This window comes from Hyaena hyaena, unplaced genomic scaffold, assembly GCF_003009895.1.
Source record: "Hyaena hyaena isolate Hyena2069 unplaced genomic scaffold, ASM300989v1 scaffold_269, whole genome shotgun sequence".
Lineage (NCBI taxonomy): Eukaryota > Metazoa > Chordata > Mammalia > Carnivora > Hyaenidae > Hyaena > Hyaena hyaena.
The window spans coordinates 1,835,392-1,860,134 of NW_024080896.1; the positions used below are offsets into that span (position 1 = coordinate 1,835,392).

Here is a 24,743-nt window from a genome sequence, read left to right on the forward strand (position 1 = left end):
CGAAGCATGAGATCATGACCTGAGCCGAAGTCGGACACTCAACCAACTGAGCCACCCAGGCACCCCAAGAAGTGCACTTCTTAATCCCCATCACCTAATTAACTTATCCCCCCACCAACTTCCCCTCTGGTAATCATCAGTTTGTTCTCTAGAGTTAAGAGTCTGTTTTTTTATTTTTTTCTCAGTCTCTCATTTTTTTCCCCCTTTGCTTGTTTGGTTTCTCAAATCCACATATGAGTGAAATCATATGTTAATTTGTCTTTCTCTGACATTATACATTAAGCATTATACTTTCTAGCTCCATCCATGCCTTTGCAAATGACAAGATTTCATTCTTTTTTTATGGCTGAATAATATTCCATTGTGTGTGTATAGATACAGATAGATGTAGATGTAGATGTAGATGTAGATATAGATTGAATTGGTGAATACCTCCAGCTTTGCTTTGTTTTTTCAAGATTGCTTTGACTATTCAGGGTCTTTTGTGTTTCCATACACATTTTAGAATTGTTTGTTCTACTACAGTGAAAAATGCTATTGGTATTTTGATAGGGATTGCATTAAATGTGTATACTGGAAAGCCTGGTATTTTCCATTAAGACAGGCACCAATCTAATATCACCTGAATGCTAACAGCAATATCTTTTTGACTTCCAAAATAAAAACAAGTTTTCAAAACCTGCTTAATTTTGAAACTCACCTTTTGGCTTCCATGGGCTGGGCTGGCCCCAAGTTCATGGCCACCCACTACATCTGCTGGTTTCTAAATAAATTGCAGTATTAACCTCAATTTGTCATTTACTGTGCAGACTGACACTTTTCAAAGCAGATGGTCTTGTGTTTTCCTTGACAGAACACACACTTCAGGACCATAATATTTAGCTTCAGACCTACCTTAAAAACTAATGTCACCCAAAGCAGTGAAAGCCACTTGCTAATTATACAGAGGTTTTTTTTGATACTGGTTTCCTAAGGCCAATGCAAATCAGAAGGATATTATATTTTCCAGTTACAATTCTGTCTGTGGAGCCCAGAAAGCTATTGTTTATATTCCGCATTTGAATGAGAAGTGCTGGCTGGGTGGCACCATGGCGCTGTGCTTGGCTGCCCTGCTGCATGCCAGGGCCAGGATGTACCCTGGTTCCCATGCCCTTTCATTCTACTCCTTCGTTGGCTGACCCCACATGCTGCCTGTCCCTCCAGCTGAGGCCAGAGGAGCAGGTCCCTCATCTCCGCAGACAGATTTGTCCACAAAAGAGAGGGAGGAGAGGGGGAAAGGAGCCTGGATTCATTTTGTTTTTGTTTATTCAGATTTTAAATATGAAAATACTCCTTGTATTCTCTCCTACCCTAAAGTCTCCATAGCTCAGTTAAAATCACTTCTTCATCTTGTCAAATATGCCTCAATAAAGCTTGGGGGGTTTGGGAATTAGTTCTTAATCTAATAAGAACTTAAGAATAAAAAACATGAAGATATCTCAGTGCCCTCATTAGCCTCCTTGATGTGAAATAGAATATGTTCTTGTCTTCATCCTCCAAAGAGCAATTGTAGCCACTTCAAAAATAAAAACTTCCTTTACACAAAATTTCAAGCACAGTTCCCCTTTAATAAAAGATAATACTAAAGAATTAACTCCACATCCCAGATGATGTCAGTTTTCTGTACTTGAATAACTTCTTACCAATGTTCTAGGGTTATCTTTTCCAAATTTTTCATTAGTAATCTTTTAAGCATTTCTAAATTAATGTGGTGCATTAATTTAGCAGTGATCAAATAGGAAAGTGGTGGTGGCTTATGCTTGTAACAGAAAGGTAAAGAACCTGCATCTTGGACAGTAGTTGCACCTCCCATCATTGACCTCTAGGGGGCACCAGACCCCCGTCCCTGCCCCCACCCCCACCCCATCATTGTTTCTTCAAAGAAGGAGGCCCAGATTGCAAGTGCTACTTTCACTGTTGGGGGGTTCAGGACTTTGCAATGGACCAGTCAAATGAAGGGAGAGAGAAAAAACAAAGACCGCGCAGTGTTCGACCTGGGGTTTCAGTGCCATTTAGTCACTGAACCAAGAAGCAGCAGGGGATTGAGGGGCTATCTTCCTGCTCAGGCTGCACAAGCTAACTCTGTAGAGGCCACTGGGCAAGGCTAGAAAGAACTTCAGGTTTTAGGGATCTTGTTCAGCATCCAGAGCTGGCATCCCTTTGTCTTAACGCTCTTGGCGAGCATGGGTAAATTTAAAATACAGATGTAAGTTTGTACTTAAGTTGTTGCTTTCTTTCAGCCCAGAAATGATACATTTATCACTAATTAAACAGTAATTACATTATGGAATACGGGGTGGGGGGGTATTGCTTGTAGTATAAACAACATCTGGTAAAGATTAAAAAGAAAGAACAATTTTTCCAAGCTCAAATTTGTTGAAAGAAATTTGAGTGTTTTGAAACAGAATAGGTCCTGAAATGTAAAAGGGATATTTACAGTCTTGTTTTTAGCATTTTGGAAATAGAATAGAAGAAAATGGCATAATAAAACATACATAGTTATAAAGGTGCCTTATTTTACACAATAGATATGAAGATTTTATATAAGTAGATATTTTAAAAACCAGATTGCTTTTGAACTCATAAAAGAGCTTACTATTGAAATGAATCTTCTGAAGAATCCCCTTTTTCAAAAAGCAAAGTTATTTTTTGATAAATATAGTTGCCCTTTAACTACATACATATATTAACACAAGGGTTCCCACACGGCAGGGTTTGGAAGCATGGGCTGGAGTTGCTGTGTTGCTGGCTGATGGGTCAACTCAAGGGGGAGCTTCTTATCAGCCACTTCTTTTTATTTTTATTTTTTTTTTTAATGTTTTATTTATTTCTAGGAGAGAGAGAGACAGCGTGAGCAGGGGAGGGTCAGAGAGAGAGGGAGTCACAGACTGAAACAGGCTCCAGGCTCCGAGCTGGCAGTCAGCACAGAGCCAGACGCGGGGCTCGAACCCACGAACCGCGAGATCATGACCTAAGCGAAAGTCAGACGCTCAACCGACTAAGCCACCCAGGCGCCCCCACTTCTTTTTAAAAAGAATGACCATTTCTGAGTAAAAATATTTAACTATATTAAAATAGACCATGAAAGAGAATCTGTTTCAGGCTTCCTGGACTTCATTTTACCTCTCACCTGCAATTTCCCACTTTATTTTTTAGACAAAAATATCTATGAAGAATGATAAATGAAAAAGTCTTGAGAATTTTTGTTTCCTCACTGCCCCCCCCTTTTTTTTTAATGAGGCATTCACTTTTGTGAATTACCTCAAATCATATTATAATTTTCCTTTCTGGTTTATATTCTCTCTCTTCCTCCCCTCCTCCCCATACTCTATCTCACACACACAAGAAATCAGAAAATGATAGAAAAGTGGAAAGATTTCTTCCATGAGAATTATGTTCTTCCATGTTCTTAGGTCTCTTTTAAGTGACAAGTGGCTTGTAATAATCCTTGATGAATCGGGATGAAAATAACAGATGAGACATCAAGGACAGAGAGTGAGCATGGCTGTTATTTGTACAGTTGGCCTCTCCCTCACCTTCCCGCCACAACACAGGCCTAGAGCACACCACCACTGCGCATTTCTTCTGTGTTGACTTTGTCTTCCCCTTTTTCGTTGAGGGATAAGAATGGGCTGTCCTAGGCAGAGAGGAGATACACATGCATTTCAGGATCACGTGGGAGATGGGAAGGGGATGCTCACCCAACAAAACAATCTGATCCATAAGAAGAGGAAGTCAGAGTCTGGAGCCCTCCATCATCATCTTCTGTTAGTCCTCTGACATTCAGTGAAAGGACTCAGGGTGGCGTGAGGGGAAGGAAGAAGTGCTAAACATGCATTATTGATGGCCTCTTGGTGACATAGTTTCCCTAGATTTGAAATAATCTGTACATGGAAATCATTAGGCCAGATGGAGAAGAGCAAGCAGAGCTTGAGAAGGAACAGTTTGGTAGGATGGAGAAAAACAGACAAGCAGATGGGACCCAAGAAAGTTTTTCTTTCCCTCATTTTTACAGGAAAAATAATCCACTGGATTGTAGGGCTGCAGAGCTAGGATTTGAGGCTAGGTTGCAGAGTGGCCTGTGGTGTGTTTATTGTAGGGTCCCATTCTATAAATAAGATAGGACACCAAGGGGTTAAATGTCTGCCTCTTCCGTCACATGAATGCTGTAAAGATTCAGAGGGGAAATTTATGGCTTCCAAAGAAAGATAAATTAAGACTTTAATTCTATTCGGAGAATTCTCTTGATAAGAAAAGCAGCTTAAGTTTGCTTTTGTGATTTGATGTCACTGGGACACATGCCTGGCCTGTGAGCACTCCAGGCTTCATGAGGGGACTCACTGACCCTGAAATTATGTGCTCGGGAAGTGTAAAGAGTCCCATTTTAAAAACCATCCACAGGGGCTAAGGATGAGAAAGAGCTGTTCACGGCTCTGGAGCAGCAAAGAAGACTGCTTTTTAAATCAAAATCTCTGCCACTGCTGTTTCAGCAAGGCTCCCCTGCCTCCTGGCATCTTATCTGTTGTAAAAGCCAAAATGGGCTGTAGAAGCAGGTTGAGAGCAACCAAAAGTCAAATATTTAGACAGGAGCAAATCTAAGCAGAGAGTCCATTGGCATGGAGAGAGCAGGCAGTTCCACACATTCTGGAGACATTTAAAACATTGGATTGAGTGGTTTTGACAGAAAACACTGCACAAAAGAGAAGTTATGTCCAAACTCTAGTCCTCTTTTAACAAAGTAAGTTAGAACATCCTTGCATCTCCTCCTTGATTTTCATAGTAGCCCTGTTCTACACAGTGGATCATTCTCTCATTTGCCATTTAGAAACCTGTGAGCAGTGTTGAATGATTTTCTACTAGCATCAAATTTATAGAGTGGCTCTAGATTTGTTAAACCATTCTCAAAGGAATGGTTCTATTTTAACATTTCTAGTTTTGGTTTTCTATCCATGCATTTTCAGGCTCTGTGTGTCTGTCTGCCTGTGGGCACTTCACAGTGTTGTTTGGTCTTAAACACTTAAGAGGCATGTTGTCCATCTATGAAAGTTTGAAAAACTTTTGGCACATTTGGTGAATCACTTTAAGACATACACTTTAAGACATACAGTGTGCTTGGGGTGTCTGAGTGGCTCAGTTGGTTAAGCGTCCAACCTCGGCTCAGGTCATGATCTCAGGCTCTGTGCTGACAGTTCAGAGCATGGAGCCTGATTCACATTCTGTGTCTCCCTTTCTCTCTGCCCCTCCCCTGCTCGCTCTCTCTCTCTCTCTCTCTCAAAATAAATATTTTTTAAAAAGACATACAGTGTGCTTTTCCCTTCTTGTTTGATTTTTCCATTATATAGAAACTTATGATATTTTCTGGGCATTTATCCAGTGACCTCTTCATAACTGTTATTATTTACTGTGGGCCTGAGTCACTGGGAGATTAACGGACTTGCCTGAGATCAAAGCCAAGAAATAGCTTGCCTCTCTTCTGTTGAACCTTGGTCCTGTCAGACTTACTTCTTAAGTACATAATGAGTTTACCAATGAGAATTTTTAGTTGGTCTCTTTTAGATAAAAATGCACATCAGTGAAAGATGAGGGAGCATGGGTTATTCTACCTTGAGAGTAGAGATTTGTAACTTGCAAATCACAAATCTCTCTCTTCCAGTAATTATAAGGGAGTTTCCCACCGTTTTAACAAGTGGCAGTGCTCTTGCCTGGAACTTTCTGTGGCAGCCTGTAGTGGTGGTGTGTGAACACTAGATGGCACACGTTCAATATTACAACTCAAAATGCCCAGCCCAAACCGGAGAGTGGAAAAGAAAATCTATGGAGATAGGCTCCATTCTTTCTTCAGAGTGGTCCAGAAAACTTGAGAGACAAAACATATCCTTTCTTCTCTTCTTGTTGAGGGGGCTTTGTAAAAATATTTGCCAAAGCTGGTCATATCAAGTGCGATATGACTCAAAGAAATTCCTCAATCCATTCACGTTTGGATGCTACTGTAAAGTATGTGTTTCACAAATGGCATTTTTTTTTCATCTGGTTAACTCTCAGGCTTTGAGCTCTGGCTGAAAAGATAGGGAACCTGAGTCAGGCCCATTAAAGCCCTACCTAAGCTACAGTGGGTCAACTTCTGCAGATTTGAACTGTCAGAACCATCACAAAAATATTCATAGAATAAATTAGATCACTTTCTTTGTTCAAGATGATGGTTTCTATATTTTGTCTTCAATAATATAAGCTGCTAAATTCTTTTTTATTAATTTTTTATTGTTCATTTTTGAGAGAGAGAGAGCGCGTGTGCGCATGCAAAAGAGGCAGAGAGAGAGGGAGACACAAATCTGAAGCCGGCTCCAGGCTTTGAGCTGTCAGCACAGAGCCCGGCATGTGAACCATAAGATCATGACCTGAGCCAAAGTTGGACACTCAACCGACTGAGCCACCCAGGCACCCTGCTAAACTCATATATAGAGCAGGATTGTGACAGTCACTGCTTCCCTATAAATTACTCTGTACTCAGTGCTCAGTAAGGAGGAATAAAAAGGTAGCAGGCCCAGACCTGACCTTGAGGTATTTCTAGGCCATGGGAGGTGGTCAGATCCATGGGTATTTTGTATAAAACTAGCAACACACACAGGCTCTGCCTCCACTACAGCATGCTGGTGAAAGATATTTTTAAATTTCCCATGATACTTATTGACTCTTTTTTTTGGATCATATGGGCATATTATAGGAAATGTGGAACGAACGTACAGTAGTATAACGAGGAAATAAGCTTGCCTGTGATCCCTTTGCCCTGAGAGAACCCGTTTGCTCCATGCACTTGCGTTTTTTTTCCCCTAACCCAAAGAACTGTGCACATTTTCTAGACACCAGCAGTTCTAGACAACTCATCTCCCTGATAATAATCAGTCGTGATGTTATCAGTGATATGCTTCTGATATTTTACTTTTGGTCTCTTCACAGCCCGAAGCAGCCTGCCACCCCGCCATATTCAGAATTGTTGATGAGACTTTCAGGTAAATGGTGTGCTCTTCTGCTAATAATTGGCCTAGAAATGTGCAGTTCCAAATATGAGTAAAAAAATGTGTGGTCATTTCTGGCTATACCATGGAGAAGTTAGTTTCTGATTCTGTCTTACCCATCCAAGCTATTTGGTAAAACCCAAATGCCAGTGTATATTTAAAAACCAATGCCTAAGAATTAAGATAACTTTCATTTTTTAACCACTTAAATTTCTAATAATGGTAGAAAGGCAGAAGTGAATTAGATATTAAATCATTAAATATTCATGTAGGATTTTTCTCAGCTCAAAATAAAATGTAGCAGTGTACTCCCTTCACCACATGAGGGCTGACCAATCTTTTAAAAAGATGTTAATGCTAAGGAAAACCAAGAAAAATAAATAAGCAAGGCCATTCTTAAGAGAGCTCTTCTGAAAGGCAAAATCAACTATGCATGTTATCCTCCAACACATTAATTTTGCAAATGTGAGTACTTCTTGGGAAGTACGTTGGATTTACAGATGATGAGAGATGAGAGCCCAGTGGATACCAGGCAGTAGATACCATGGCTGGCAGTTAGTGGGAGCTTGTTACCCGGGGACGGTTTCTGTCCTCTTTCCTGGGTGCTGGGGAAGTCCTGGTACTCACCTTCCCCACCCATCCCACTTCACATTCACCGGTAGAGGCTCCAAGGCAGATAGTAACCCTGGGGAAAGGAATTTTTACAACAGCAAATAACCCAGCCTTTGAGTTAGTCTTGAAACATACCAACTTAAAGCTAAATGAGCATACGAATGTCAGAATGCTGTGTTTAGTTTAGAGCAAGCAAGGTTTGAGTTGGTTTCTTTTTGTTTCAGCAGAAAGTTGTATGAAAATGTACAGAAACCAATCCAGGTACACACAGATTCTTCCACTGTTTTACTGGGTAGATTTGACCCGAGCAATTTACCCCCTTGGGCAGCTCTTTCTCCACTTGAAAAAATAAAAAGTCTGTTGATTTTGCATGCCCGGGCATACAGTGTACAAATACTTCTAGAGAGCACTCAGGCCTAGATGGAAGAGACATGAGGTGCTTCATAATTTAAAAACCAAGCAAGGAAGCTTTGCAGATTGCTATTTTAAAGAAAGTATTTCGGAAAGGAGTGACACACAAAGACTGAAATCTAATGAGCTAGGATACTGCTGAAGCTTATGGCACAAAAAGAATGTTTCCACTCTTCCCGTTTACAGTTCAGGCTCACATGTTTGCCAAATTAATCATTAAATGTGTTGTAATCTGGCTTTGCATTGCTCAGGTATGCCCTCCTGGAAACCGATGGAGCCCCAGAAGTACTAGCCACTATTCAAGTGTTTACATGGTGCTTTGTGGAAGCTCTGGAAAAACAAAACAAGCAGGTTTGTTATGTTGCATATATTAGTCATTCCCCTCCAATGGAAAAAAGGTAGGGGGGTGGGGGGGTTGTTAAGAGTATATGGCTAATCACCAGACAGGAGCACTTTATTTTTAGTGATTTTGATAGACTGTTTTTGCTTATGAAGAAAGCTTCCAAATGAATACCCCAGCAAAGATAAAACCATTTTAATTGAAAATAAATCAAGAGAGTTCCTGTCTGCCCTGTGCCCTGGTCCCTAAAAGGATTTATCTACTGTTGTGTAAGAAAACTGGCATGCCAGCATGTGCCGCCCCGGAGGCTTCACTTTCTAGGCCCTGTGTTGTGTGCCGTCTGACGAGCGGGACTCTGCCCTCGCCAGGGCAGCCGTAGGCATTCTGCAGTGTATGTGGCGTGTGCTAAGAAGGAAATGCCACAGACTACAGAACACTGCTGGACATTCTTAATCATCAGAGTTTCCCTGCCTGGGAGAGACCCAAATGTGAACTGGGTTCCAGGAGAGAAAGGAGCCAGTGAGAGTGACAAGGAGGGATTTGAATCATTATAGAGACGCAGCTAGGAATGACAGTGACCAGGAGGAGCGAGGTGGACACAGTCAGAAGTAAGCCAGGCATGGGGCTGCAGAAGAAGTGTGCTGCAGAGGCCAGGCAACCGCTGCCAAGGGCCGGTGACTGACCAGAGGGACCTTATGAAACAGGCAGCGTTTCTGCTAGAGCTTTCACTCTGGGACATTTTCACTGGCCTGTACTGTGTGTAGTGCTTTGCCTGTTCCAGTGCTGGGTTCACTGCAGCTTCCCAGGAGGTGGGCCACAGTCCCCTTGTGGTGCTTTCCACAGCCTCACGTAGGAGAGCATTGCTGCGCGATGCTTGGCCCTGCTGCAATCCTATACGTCCCTACACGGAAGAAGTCTCTCAGGTTTTAGCAGATACTCTGATTTTCAAGACAGTCATAAATATTATTGATTTTCTGCCATCCTTTTTCCCTAGGGAGGTTAACTAGACTGTAGCAGACCGCATTTCAATACCCAGCCTGAAATTCGGGAGGAGAGCTCTGCTGAAAGGCACTGGTTGGCCCACACACCTATTTTGAGGCATAACTATAAACATCTTTTATCCTTCCATGTACATTTTCTGTAGTTCCAGTTAGGAACCAACCTCTAGAAAACCTGCCCCTTTGAGTCCTGAACACACGTAGGTTGAGGCAGGAGACACTGGTTAAAGCATTAGCTTCAAGGTGTTTTTCTTATCAGCCTTGCTCCTAACTGTTGGGCACTGTGGATTTGGACTGGAGTTATAGTTGCTTTTAATTAATTTGTTAATCTTTTTTTTAAATGTTTATTTATTTTGAGAGAGAGAGAAAGAGTACACGTGCAAACAGGAGGAGGGATGGGGTGGGGGGGCCAGGGGGGCAGAGAGAGAGAGAGAGTCCTAAGCTGGCTCTGCACTGTAAATGCAAGATCATGACCACAGATCATGAGTCAAATGCTTGACTGACTAAGCCACCCAGGCACCCACACCCCTTAATTGATTTGTTTATTCTTATTTTTTTTCAGTTTTTATTTTTTTTATTGAGGTATAATTAACAAATACTAGTTTCAGGTGTACAACATAATGATTCAATATTTGTAAATATTGTGAAATGATCACAATAAGTTCAGTTAACATCTGTAACCACAGAGTTACAACATTTCTTGTGATAAGAACTATTAAGATACACTCTCTTAGCAGCATTCAAATATACGCTACAGTCTTATTAGCTGTACACAATGCTGCACATTACAGCTCCAAGACTTACTTATATTTTAACTGGAAGTTTATACCCTTTGATCACTTTCACCCATTTCATCCACTCCCCAGCCTGCCTCTGGCAACCACCAATCTGTTCTCTGTATCTGTGAGCTCAAGTGGTATTTCGCTTTGTTATGTTTTTTGATTCTACATATAAGCGAGATTATATGGTATTTATATTTCTCTGTCTGACTTATTTCATTTAGCATAATACCCTCAAGTTCTATCCATGTTGTTGCAAATGGCAAGAAAGCACTTTTTTTTTTTATGGCTGAATAAATAGTCCATTGTATTTGGAAAGAACACATTTTCTTTATCCACCAGTGGACATGTAGGTTGTTTTCATGTCTTTGCTGTTTGTAAACAATGCTACAGTGAATGTGGGGGGTGAAGATACCTTTTTGAATTACTCTTTTCACTGGGTAGATACTCAGTAGTGGGATTACTGGATCATATGGTATTTCTAATTTTTTGATGAACATCCATACTCTTTTCCACAGTGGCTACACCAGTTTACATTTTCACCAACAGTGCACAAGGGTTCCATTTCCCCCACATCCTTGCCAACTTGTCTTTTTGAAAATAGCCATTCTCACAGGTGTGAGGTGATACCTCATGGTGGTTTCGATTTGCATTTCCCTGATTATTAGGGATGTTGAACACCCTTTCATGTACCTGTTGGCCATATCTGTATGCCACCTTTGGGAAAATGTCTATTCATATCTTCTGCCCATTTTTTTTTATCAGATTGGGGTTTTTTGGTACTGAATTTTATGAATTCTTTCTATATTTTGGATATTAATCTCTGATCGGATATATGATTTGGAAATATTTTCTCCCATTCAGTAGGTTGCCTTTTCATTCTCTTAGTGATTTCCTATACTGCACAGAAGTTTGGGTTTTTTTAAGTTTATTTATTTATTTTAAGAGAGAGAGCACATATGGGAGCGGAAGGAGGGGCAGAGAGAGAGGAAGAGAGAAAATCCCAAACAGGCTCAGCATGGTCAGCACAGAGCCATACATGGAGCTCAGTCCCACGAACTGAGATCATGACCTAAGCCAAAAGTTAAGAGTTGAATATTCAACTAACTGAGCCACCCAGGCACCCCTGTGCAGAAGTTTTTTTAGTTTGATGTAGTTCACTTAGTTTTGCTTTTGTTCCCTTTGTTTTTATGGAGTCAGAGCCAAAAGTCTTCACCAAGACCATTGTTAAGGAACATACCACCTGTGTTTTCTTCTAGGAGTTTTATGGTTTCAGGTCTTAAGATTTCAATTTCTAATCCATTTTGAGTTTATTTTTTGTATATGTTGTTAAGAGAGTGGTCCAGTTTCATTCTGTTGCATGTGGCAGTCCAGTGTTCCCAGCACCATTTATTAAAGAGACTGTCCTTTCCCATTTGTATATTCTTGGTTTCTTTGCCATATATATGTGGGTTTATTTCTGGCCTCTCTATTCTGTTCTGTTGATCTGTGGGTCTGTTTTTATGCCACTACTCTACTGTTTTGATTACTGTAGGTTTGTAATAAAGTTTGAAATCAGAGAGTATGCTGACTCCAGCTTTGTTCTTCTTTCTCAAGATTGCTTTGGCTATTAAAGGTCTTCTGTGGTTCCATAAAAATTTTAAGATTATTTGCCCTGTTTCTGTTGCTTTTCTTTTTTTTCCTCTTTTTTCTTTTCTTTTCTTTTCCTTTCTTTTCTTTTCTCTTTTCCTCTCCTCTCCTCCTCCTCTTCTCATCTCGTCTCTTCTCTTCTCTGTTGCTTTTCATTTAGAATATTACCCTGCCCAGGCTACATGGGTTTGGTGGTGTGGAAAGGCACACACTAAGTCCCAGTGGAAATCAGGGCAAGGATCAAAAAAGAAGAATTAATCGCCCTGACTTTGGGTTCAGAATAAGAGGGCAATAACCTCTTACCTTTGCACAGGGCTTCATATACATTTATTATGTCACTTCTCTTTTAGGGCAGTGCCTACTTGTCTGCCTTTTTCATTGATGGCTTTTTCTCATCATTGATCTTCTGACTTCTCGAGTGCCCATTTTTAGATTAATCATAATCCTTAATGCATAACACCCTGTGTCCTGTGTGATCCATGCATAACACTCTTTCTTTTCTGTGTTTTATTCATTTATTCATGTATTTATTCTTAATAAAGTGAATATGAACAAATATCAAAACAAGACCTGGGCTGGTAATAACTTAATATGTATTCATGTAGCCCATCTCTGTCTTATAGCCCTGCCTTTCTCCTCCACTGTAGCCATAAATATTTTGAATTTATGTCTGTCATTTCTTTTTGCTTTTTCTGAAAATAGTATGATCACATATATATGATTGCCTAAACCATGCTTTCTTTGCCTTTTTGCATTTGAGAAAACAGAGCAACAAACGAGAGTATATGCAGTATACGCAAAATACGCAGTCTTTTGAATCTTGCATTTTCCACTCCCCGTGATCGCTCTGTGTTGTGTGTGGCCATGGTGGGGTGTTGTCACATGGTACTCTGTTGGGAAAGTGGTAGTAAGCATCTGGTTTGTTTCCAGATCTTGTTTTCTTTTAGAAACAGTGTTGCTCTGAACATTCTGGGATATGTTTAGGAATGGAAGTGCTGGTTATTAGGTATGCGAAGATTCAGCTTCTGTAGATGCTGCCAGATTGTTTTCAGATGTGGTTGTGCCAGTTTATACTCCCCCCAGCAGTTTATGAGAAATTCACTTCATCCACATTCTTTCCCATTGTCAGAAATGTTTATCTTCAGCCCTTCTCATTCTCTTTTTATTCCTTCCTCACCCCCTGTTGTATTTGGCGAGCACAGTGCAGCTCCATCAATGTGCCCAGTTGGACTAGTGTTGCTACGACAAACCACTTTTTCTAAACTTGTGAAATGGCTCAGTACAAACAGCAAATCACTTCAGGTTCTGGTTTCAATAGTAGCAGAGTCTGATAATATATTAGACTAAATTTCCTAATAAAAATTATAAAGTCTGAGCAAGATATATTTAAAATCTATTTGAAGGTACTAGAAAGCAACCAAAAAAGCAGATGGGAACTGGAGGAGATTTAAGCCTTGAGAAAGGAAACCACAGTGGGGTCTCTGCTAACTGTCTCCTTAGGTCTCTCATGTGAGGAGTGGGAGGGGGTTGTGTGGGGCCAGGGGTGCTCAGAACTGAAGGCACAATCTGATTGACTTGAGGTGTCGACAGGGCTGTGAGCTGCCAGAAGAACAAAACAAAACAAGCTAACATCAAAAGATAGACTGAAACACAAACCTACTAACAAGTACGTTAATTACAAAAATTAAATAAAAATTAGCTAACTATGGTAGTAAAAAGGTACAAATGTCAGAGTAGATAAAAAACCAAGATCTAACCATACGTTGCTTTCAAGATACTCAATCTAATGATAAAGACATAGATTAAAGTAAAAGAAAGGAATAATAGATTATGCAAATAATAAACTGGAATGGCACTACTAGCAGCAGATGGCATAGACTTCACAGCAAGGAGTCTGATCAGAGATAAAGTGGGACATTTTCTAATGCCACAGAATCATCAGGTCATCAGGAGTAATACCAATCAACCATGGATATGTGTTTAATAACAGTTCCAAAATACATGAAGCAAAAATTGACGGAAGTAAGAAGAGAAAGACAAATGCACAGTGACATATAAAATACTTAGAAGTAAATTTAACAACAGATGTATAAGACCTTTACACTGCAAACTATAAAATATTGCTTAAAGAAACTTAAATATGTGAAAAGAGAACCAATTTTTTAAATGTTTTTTATTTATTCCTGAGAGAGAAAGAGAGGCAGCGTGAGCAGGGGAGGGTCAGAGAGAGAAGGGGACACAGAATCGGAAGCAGGCTCCAGGCTCTGAGCTAGCTGTCAGCACAGAGCCTGACACAGGGCTCGTACTCACGAACTGTGAGATCATGACCTGAGCCGAGTCGGATGCTTAACCGACTGAGCCACCCAGGCACCCCAAGAGAGAACCAATTTAAATCCAGAACAACAGAACAATTTGAAAAAAACAAATGCAAAAAAAAGAAAGAAAAGAAAAAAATCAGAGGACTCACACTACCCAATTTCAAGACTTTAAGCTACAAGACAGTGAGGTATTGGCAAAAGGATAGAATGGTGAAATCGAAAAATCCAGAGACTTTGTGTGTGTGTGTGTGTGTGTGTGTGTGTGTGTGTGTGTGTGTGTAGTAAATTGATCTTTGACAGAGTCACCATGGCAATTCAACAGGGAAAGGAAAAGTTTTGAACAGTTGTGCTGAAACAAGTAGATATCTAAATGGGAAAAAAAATGAACCTCTAATAAACACAAAAATTAATTTGAAGTGGATCATCGACTTCAATATAAATGCTAAAACTATAAACCTCCTAGAAGAAAACATAGGAGAGTATCTTTTATTATTGGAACAATCTAAGATTTCTTAGGAGGGATGTCAAAAAAGCACAAGCCATACCCAAAAGAAATGGATAAATTATAGATTTCATCAGAATTAAAATGTATTCTCTGATAGACATTGTTAAGAAAGTGAAGAAGCAAGCCACTAACTGGGAGAAATTATTTTCTTTTAATGTTTTATTCAGTTTTTGAGAGAGTGCAAGTGGGGGAGGGGTAGTGAGAGGGGGACAGAGGATCTGAAGTGGACTCTGTACTGACAGGTTGACAGCAGTGAGCCTGACGTGGGGCTTGAACTCACAAACTCTGAGATCATGACCTGAGCTGAAGTTGGACACTCAACCGACTGAGCCACCCAGGCTCCCCAAGAAATTGTTTTCAATACATATATTTGACAGAATTTGTGTCCAGAATAAAGATCTCTTAGGCACTAAGAAACATCTCAGTTTTTTTTAAAGGGACAAAAAAGATGAATACAAACTTCAAAAAATCTATATAAGTTGGCAATAAACATATGAAAATTGTTCTACATCATTTACCATCAAGAAAATGCATAGTAAATCCATAAAGGGGTGACATTTCATACCCACTGGAATGGCTGAAATTAGTAAGATTGAAAATACCAAATGTTTGCAAATATGTGGAGCAACTGGAATTCTCATAAATTGCTGGTGGGAGTGTGAGATGGTACAACCGTTCTGGAAAACTACATGGCAGTTTCTTATAAAGTTAAACAGGCGTCTACTCCATGATCCAATAATTCCATTCCTGTGGTTTTGCCCAAGAAAAAGCACATGTCCACAAAAAGACATAAATATGAATGTTAATTTGCGGCTTTACTCATAATAGCCCCAAACTGGAAACAACCCAAACACCCATCAATAGGAGAATGAATAAACATTATGGTATATTCATACAATGATTATGTCAACAATAAAAAAAAAGAATGAACTACTTATGCACACTAACATGGATGAATCTCAAAAAAAAAAAAAAAAAGATTGAGCCAAACCAGACACAAAAGAATATATACTCTATGATTCTATTCAGATGAAATCCAGGAATAAGCCAAACAAATCTCTTTTGTGGAAATCATAGTATTGGTTTCCAGGGAGTGGTGGAACCACAAAGGAACTTTTTGGGGCAATAGAAATGTTCTCTGTTTTGACTAGGGTGATGGTCACATGGATTTACAGATTTACCAAAACTCATCAAAGCCTATGCACTTCACTGTTTCTAGATTTTCCCTCAGTTTCTTACAAAGTACTTCAAAAGTGCCTTCTAAAGGCATAAGTAACTAAAGCATTTTAGCCCTTATAGTATAGCAAGCACCATTGTTGTTTCATGCTTGTTTTTGTTGTTAAAAAATCGTGCTGGAATATCTAATATCTCACAACTACCTTGGAAACTCTCACTTAAATAGATTTATGTGCATAATATAGTTCATTTGAGGTAAAAACCTGCTGTGAAGACATCAGGAGCATAACTCTTTTGCTTAAGCGCCAGAAGGTGACTTCAAAAAGGTTCATTTTTCTAGAACATATTTATAAGGTTATTGGGAAAAAAATTTTTAAATAAGTGTTTAAGAAAACATTCTGACCATGTTAGTACTAGTCAGTCTTTTGAGGGCAGATGGTGCAAGATTTTGTTCTTTCTTAATACCTCTTCTAACCCTAACAGTCATATGGTTTTGAATTATTGTAGCTGAAGTTTACACTCAAGACCTACTTTCCTTATGCTTCTCCATCTCTTGTTATGGTGCTGCTTCAACACCCGAAAGGTACGTGAAAGTTGATTCTGCCGATATTAAAATAATTTCTGAGAAAGAGGGCTGACAAATCATAACCCTTCCCTACAAGTTCTTTATCTGTAAAATAAGGGAGATGGAATCAGTCATGTGTAACATCCTTTTAATATCTTAGGGTCTCACATTCTGTGGGATTTTGATATGAGAATTTGCTGGACTTCCCAGTTATGATCGCTTAACAAAAGAAAGAAAAAAATATCCTCTTGTTAGGTTTTGATAGCCTGCTTGGGATAACCCAGGCTTCTGCTGGTGCCAGCCAGATCCACCTGAATGCCAGGAACAGGCTAAGACTTGGCTGAGGTAGGTTAGAACAGTACATTTATTTGTATTTCATTCTTTCCACTCTGTGCCCTTTGTTGCAGAAGAAAAGATAAAATGAATCAAGCCAAGGAAATTTAGGGGAAATTTCTCCTAACCAAGCCAAGGGAAAAAGACTCTTGAAAGAATTCAGTAAGTGTATTAGATCATGGCCTTCTCTGGTCTCATTTGCCAGCCTTCCATTGGCCACATCCAGTTGGGAAAGTGATTATTCCATCTTTAATCCAGTTGGCGTTGGTCTGTTAGCATGTCTGAGAACTTGTGTTTAGGAAACATTTTAGGCATAGAGAATAAAGGTGTCCTTCCCCTTCCACTAAAGCATAGAATATGAAGGAAAGGCAGCACTGACACAGCACAGGCTCTGTGCCAGAGAAGAAGACATTTTAACAGTCTGTGGACGGAAAGAGAAGAGGAGAGAGGGAAAGAGCCAGGAATATTTCCTTTGTTGTGCTATTTTTGCTTGCATTTTTCCTGAGTAGATTGATTCATTGAGGAAAGTAGATGACTTCAGGTTTCAGAGCATTTTACAAAATCCAACTTCCTCTTCCTTTTTCTTCAAGTATGTATGTATGTATGTATGTATTTTAGAGAGAGAGCAAGCAGGGAGAGAGGCAGAGAGAGAATCTTAAGCAGACTCTACCCTTCAGCTCAGAGCCCGATGTGGGGCTCAATCCCATGACCCTGGGATCATGAACTGAGCTGAAATCAAGAGTTGAACACTCAACTGACAGCCACTCAGGCACCCCTCCTCCACGTTTTTCTAAAAGATGTGGGTTCTCACCCAGCATAACCCATGAGACACTGTCTTCTCAGATGCTAGTGGTGGAGGTAGTAGTGAGGTTGCTGGGACCTCTGGTCAACAATTCTTTCTCTTTCTAGAGGAACACTTTACAGCTTAGGTCAGGTTAGAGAAGCCTGAGGTCAGCCTATGTGAGAAGCTGAATGAGCTCCAGAAAAAATACTGGAGTTGTTATTTTGTAGGCTGGAAAACCTATAAACATAAGACTACCCTGTACTTTGGGCATGGAACTCAACCACTTATCTTTTCCTTTGTATGAAGGTCTTAGATTTGCATCCAAAAATAAAGAAGTAAATTTAAGCTAAAGTTGCTCCTTTGCTACTTTTCACCATATTCCTTTCAGAAAAAATGTTTAATTCACAAATTGAAGTATTTTTTAATAGTAGAATCTCCTATTCATCAGAAATTGATTTTGTGCCCACTGTAAAATCCTTTGGGGCATAAAAGATAGATCATTTATGAGTCCTGACTATGTAAGAGCTACAAGTAGAAGGGATATAAAATAAGTATCTAAATAATTAATACAAAGAAGAAAATGAAAAATACCTTCAAAGGCTACAAGTCAAGAGTAATGGGCATTCAGAGGAAGGAAAGAGAATATATGATCCTTTCATCTATAACATTTGTGGGGTAGGTACAGTGGCTACCTTATCACTTACATTATCTTCTCATGTATTTAATTATAGAATCCATCACTATGTGGATTATGTGGTAACTTTTTCAGATGTTATTTAAAACTGTGGATATGTGCATATCTAAAACCTTGGGATAATTATGAAACCAGAAAAACTAACTCAAGAAAAGACATTTGTCCACATAATACCCATCTAACATTTTTCTGGCCTATTCTTCCCTATAAACCTGTAATCATATTCTGAATTCATCACAATCATAGAAAAACAGTTGAGCAGCCTATCCTTAGTTCCTTATTGACTTTTGTTACCATCTCCTCGTACTTTGAAATCACAAATTGTCAGCGATAAGGAGTGGGGGCTTTGGATAGAAAAGAAAAAACCTAAGGTATCTGCAACATAACATTTTCAGTCCTAGAGTGGGCTGCTTATGGAGTTTGTCTGCTTCTGTGTACCTGAGTTAAAGAGCCTTTGAAGTTTAGTTCTGTGTAACACTGAGCATCTTTCCAGGCCTAAGGGATGGATACCGGCTGGGAACAGCAGGACACCAGTGATATGGGTCCCATGGACCAGGAAAAATAGAGCCTTTTTCCAAAGCTCTTTTGGTCTTAGCTACAGATGATCCTATAGGCTTGACTATTCTTCAGCTCTTTCTGGTCTGACTCTCCACCCACAGATATTCCACAAGACCTGTGGCACCAACCACTGAAACATATTTCTGAAATGCTCAGAGAAATAGTTGAAGACCAGACTCACAGGTAAGCAAATCCTAATGACTCGTAGATCCACCCCATAGTGGTTTCTCTTGATCCTTATCTTCAGTTTGAGGAAGGCCCAGGGGAAGGAATTACTGGCCTGTGACTGCGCCCAAACAGGTAAGCACTTTGCTGAATAAGAAGTGGAGGAAGCACATAGCTGCACGTATCACTTTGAGCAGCTCAGAATCAATAGTAACTCAATATGTAAATCAATCAGTATGTAAATACCTTGTATAGAAACTGTCCTGAGTAGTATCTGGTTTTGGATTTTGAGATATACAAGCATAGCAAGAAGAAAAGTAGACCCTAGGAAAACAGCAGAGCCCACGTGCTGCCCCCGCCCCTAGCCATGCAGGAGAAGGACGATGCTCCCTGGGCCCCTTGGGCTTCTCCTTTCCTCTGTACTCTCTAGGGAAGAAAATTCTAAACTTCTGCATGGTGGCATAAAATGTTCCGTTTTCTTCATCTTTTTAATAAATATTTGTCTAAAATTAGAATATCTATTCTAATTTTAACACAAATTCTAATATCTATTCTAATTTTAACACAAATTAATTCCTAATATGATATTAAGTACCTGCTCATGCATTATTTTCCTAAAAGCTTTTTACGGAGTTCTTTGAGACATAATAACCTGCAGCTTCCTCTTGATTTTTTTAGAGCACAAATATTTTATTTGTTGTCTGTACTAACTTACTAAGACTGTCTTTATTTATTTCTTTTGCCACTATTCTCTTGGAATTCTCTGTAATCTGCTTGCTGAGCCATCACATACTACAGTTGGTGCTCCTTAAGTTCATGACCACTGATGCACGTTTGGTGCTAGTTACTCACAACCCCTCAAGATTCTTACCAATAAAGGAGATAAAAAGAACTGACCACCAAGTGGGGTTCAGAGTATCAGCCATGGTAACGGCCAGTAACACCTGTCAGTCCCATGTGGATCCTTTCAGGTTGTCTCTTGTGAAGAGTAGGACCTCGATGCAAAGCCTCATGGGACTCCTACCTAACTTAGATCTGCCTTAACTAGATTTCCAGGTCCATCTGCAGAGAGGGGTCAGTGAGCAGGTTCTGGTGCTTTCTCAGCCAGCCACTTGGACTGCCTCACGTACTCCAGTTACTGATAGAAAGAAGGACCAGGCCCATTTCTGCGAGGCAGGCCATGGAAGCCCCTATGTAGGGAGCATGAGAGAGCCCTGCTGTTCAGCTTATAGTGAGGTCTGTATGGAAGATACCCTGTGGAGCCTACTCCTGACTTCGGAGCCATCGTAACACAGCCAACCACTGATGTGGCCCACAGAGCATCAGCTCTCCCACTTTTGGGACAAGTAAGATTAATACTGACTCCCCTTTCTTTTCTCTCCACTGTTCTCCAACCTAGATTTCAAAACATTTAATTACCTGCTCTCAGAACGGATAGAGCAGACCCAGATCCAACCAAGAGGGGTCCAGAACTCTCCTGTTCCAGGAACCTCCTTGGTTCAGAAGAGGAGTTCTGATCTTAGGCCAGTCCCGCACCATTTTCTCCAGGGGAGATGTTAAGCTGCTGATGTGGTCACTATGCAGATTAATGGATCCTTTCCTTGAGCAGAGTTTATCTTTTAAACAGCCAGTGCATCTCTCCATTCCCAGCATGGCAAAAGGATAGCTTCACAAAAGCTTCTAACTTTTCAGCTGGCACACACATATGACAGGAAAACATATACATTATGCAGCCCATTCAAAGTTCATCACTGCCAAAATACTGACCAGAATCTTGTGTTTTGTCAGAAAGGAAATCACACATGGTTTGTATCTGCATCCCTTCTCTGGTCTCCATCTGGACCCCAGGGAGCCCCCTCATTTCTTGCACTGGAGCTACCCGGGTGGCTGCCTCAGGGCTGGGAGGCCCCCTCTCCACAGCAGCCCAGCTGTGCAGGCCTTACAGAAAGCAGAGGGGGGCTGCAGGTTCTCATCGTGTAGCATTCCTGTTGGTCATGGCCCAGGCTTTGTCAAAGGTCTGTACCCACTCATGGTCCTCGGATATAAAGATTTAAGTGTCTAAAGTCCTCAGGGCACATGGGGTTTTGAAAGACCTGCCTTTGAAGGGGCTGTGATGGGTTCAGAGTGGGATTGTAAGCTATTTTTTGAATCTAACTTGTGTTCCTTGTAAGATGTACATCAGTGGATAAGAACAATTTAAGCCAACCATTTGCAGACATTACAGCTGCTTTAAGAACTAAAGAGAGAAAGAAGTCAAGTCGCTCGTCTGCCATGTGTTTTGGTTCTGTTCCAGGTCCTACGGAGGCCCCTTTGAGTGCTGGTTTTTGTTCATTCACTTTGGAGGATGGGCTGACATTGCGGCTGAGCAGCTAGTGATGTCAGAAGCTGAACCCCCCGAAGCCCTGCTGTGGCTCTTGGCATTCAGCTATGGCCCATGTGACAGGAGTCAGCAGCGAGCACAAACCATGGTGGGTGGCAGGACCTGCTGCGTGTGGTGCCCTGGGTTCATCTCTTGAGATCAGAAAAGATGCTGTAGGAAGGGGCATATAGTGAGTTTAGCCTCCACTACCCCTCAGGCACCTAAGCACTGGGTGTTCACTGCTCACGTGTGGTAGCATGTACATATCCACCCAGATGAGTAAGTACATGCATGCTCACTTTGTGGTTGGAGATGTCTTCTTGTCTCACAGAGTTGACTAGAGATGGGAAACTGCCTCTCTGCTTTCCTGGAAAGCACCAAGGAGATAAGACATAGCCCTTCCGTCCCCTACACTGTTTTCTCTGTTCCAGCTCAACTGCCACAAGTGCCCTTGGTTACAGTCGGCCCTGGCCCAGGGGCCAAGTCCTCTAGCATTTGCCATGCAGAATCTGACCGCTCCTCTGAGGAGCACTGTCCTCTCTCTGATCAGAGCCTGGCCCTGTCTGCTTCCGTCTTGACTTACTGCTTTCTTTGATCAGACAACAAATCCTCACATTACAGGCTTTGTTTAGCACTCTTACTAAAGTAATCTGATATTAACCCCTTAGCTTCTGAGAAAGGACTTGGGCATTCCCCCAAATAACAGAGCAGCTAATGCAGGACTGGCTGTCTGTGGCAAAGAGAGCTATTATTTTATGTGGAGTATAATGACTACAGGAAGCAGTGCTTTGATTAAAGGCATTGGCACCTCCCTTACAAACATTTATTTGCTGGTTTTTAAAACTTCAACTGCTAGCACTCTTTGCTAATTTCAATAATTAAAGGAAGCAGGTTTCTTTATAGAGAGCAGGGCTCCTATTTGCTTGATGTTTTCTGTTGTTTGAAAAAAGTAAAGACTAGTACACATATGTACAGACATATACAGTATTTTTCTTATTTAAAGACTTACATGGCATGGAGTACCTGGGTGGCTCAGTTGGTTAAGTGTCCAACTCTTGATTTCAGCTCAGGTCATTTATCTCACAGTTTATGGGTTTGAGCTCCATGTTGTGCTTGAAATTCTATGTCTCCATCTCTCTCTCTGCCCCTCCCCTGCTCGTTCTCTCTCTCTCTCTCTCTCAAAAATGGATAGATAAGCATTTTAAAAAATGAAAAAGATTTGCATGGCAGAGGAAAGAAAGATTTTTAGATTTTAAAAACTTGAAATTTGGTGATAATTTCTTTTGGATCAAAAATACAATGTTTTAAAGAAATTATCATAATCCACATATGTATTTGAGGATTGCTTTATGATTAAAAAGGAAACTTTCTATCTCCTCCTTTTTTTAATGTTTTATTTATTTCTGAGAGAGAGAGAGACATGAACAGGGGAGGGTCAGAGAGAGAGGGAGATACAGAATCTGAAACAGGCTCCAGGCTCTGAACTAGCTGTCAGCACAGAGGCTGACGCAGGGCTTGAACCCATGAACCTTGAGATCATGACCTGAGCCAAAGTCGGACGCTTAACCGACTGAGCCACCTAGGCATCCCTCTATCTCCCTTTTAAAATATCACATTAAACTAATTAATATAAAGCTTAATTATGTTTTCATTATCTTATTTTTAGTGATAACAGTTAAAATGTTTGTAGCACTAATGATTTCCAAAACCCTGTTATACATACTTTATATTTGATTCCTTATAAGCTAAGTTGGTAGGTTATGTGTTAAAGTCCCTGTCAATCATTGAAATGGACATAGATTCACTTTTGAAAGGTAGAGAAATAAGTCGTCCAAAAAAAAGTAATGTCTAGAAAGTTCTGCATTGGCATGTCTTTCTAAATACTTAACCTTGGTCTCTCTCTTTTTTTTTTTTCTTTTTCTTTTTTTTCCTCTGTGCATAGTTCTTACTGCAGGGATGCTATAGCATAATGGATAAGAATGGATTCGCTCCTTCAGAGTAGTTTAGCACCAGCATGTTCGCTTCCTTCTTAGCTATGCTGTCAGAGGGGGCTATCTGTCTTATGATTGAAGACATGTTTCACATTTGTTAGCCTAAAGCCTCTTTCTCCTTGGTGCCCAACCTGAGGCACTGGTGTATGTGACATCCTGGGGAGCAAGTAGGCACAGTTTTCCTAGTTTAGTAATATACACCTCCTTCTCTCCTGGGTTTTGTGAACTTTAATCTGTTTGATGGTCTGTTGGGTGACTTGAGAAACAAACTGTGCTGCCTTTGAATGCATGTTTATTGGGAGATCTGAATGAGCCTGACAACATCTGTGCCCTTTCCTCAAAAGGTATCATGAAATCCTGCTAATCACTCAGCCCTAACATCGTACTGTGGGCAAGCCTCCACTGGCCATCCTTGCGGTTCAGTAATGGGGGCGCAAGGGCAACTGCCGCACAAAGACCCACCTTTGTCTCTGTAGTCCCTGTTCGCCGTTAGCCAGTGTTCATCTGCTTTTGCTAACTTTGCATTTGATCATGATAAAAACACAAAGTGCCTGTGTTTGAATACCCATAAGAATTAAGCCAGGGTTTATACTCTGACTTTGTCATTCCATTTCTAGGAATTATCCTAAGGAAGTAATTAAAGATCCACACAAAGATTTATGTATAAGAATATCGTTATAGTATTGTTGTAATTGCAGATGTTAGAAATGGCCTAAACTTTCAATAGTAAGGAACTGACTAAATAAATTGTGACATATTCTAACCATGGACTAACATTCTGCCATGAAAAATCATGTTCTCAAAGACTATGTGCATAGATACGGGAAACTACTTACAGTGCATTGTGAGAAGTGTAAGCAAACATGGTGCATAGTAAGTGCTGGGTTCACAAGGCCTGGGAAGAAGAGAAGGTTGTGAACTTGGTTTCATCCATCTCCCCGGAGAAAATGGAACAGGGCCAGCCTGAGATTAAGTTAGATCAGATCTTTCATTTGGATGGTGGAGCCACATCATACCTTTTCGTTCAAACTTTCTCATGAACATATGTAAATTTTCATAATGCAGGATAAAAAGAAAGCTTCTTAGAAAAGAAAGCTTATCTCTTTTACCTAAAAACAAATTAAAAAGCATTTAAAGTTTTGGCATGCCGGATGGAAGCTTGTGGACATGGAAGGCATTTGAAGGGAAAGATGGTCTGGGATAAAGACAACCAGTCATAGAGGGTACTGAACAAGAGTAGAAAATCAAATGCCAGTCAAGAAGAAAATGGCTATGAACGCATAGCTTCCTAAGCCCTGACATTTTTGCAGACCGTTGAGATGGTAGGATGGTCTGGGATCCCATAGACACCATCAGATGAGGGCAGGCTGGGCCCAGCTGACAGAGGAGGTGGTGAGAGAGTAGCCCTCTCCTATTGGAATGCTGCCATTCTCCGTGGAAGAGCCCCATGGTGCAGTTTCTCACGGTCTTGGAT

The 24,743-nt window shown here is 40.5% G+C and overlaps 1 protein-coding gene across 1 annotated transcript in view; it reads left to right on the forward strand.

Moving 5' to 3' along the window:
- Window positions 1-24,743, forward strand: part of FANCC (FA complementation group C) — a 162,825-nt gene that overhangs the window by 123,150 nt on the left and 14,932 nt on the right. Inside the window, exons 8-12 of the mRNA XM_039245701.1 lie at window positions 6,994-7,046; window positions 8,327-8,426; window positions 16,328-16,403; window positions 18,856-18,937; window positions 21,213-21,387. Coding sequence (XP_039101632.1) covers window positions 6,994-7,046; window positions 8,327-8,426; window positions 16,328-16,403; window positions 18,856-18,937; window positions 21,213-21,387 — 486 coding nt within the window. The remainder of the gene's footprint in view (window positions 1-6,993; window positions 7,047-8,326; window positions 8,427-16,327; window positions 16,404-18,855; window positions 18,938-21,212; window positions 21,388-24,743) is intronic.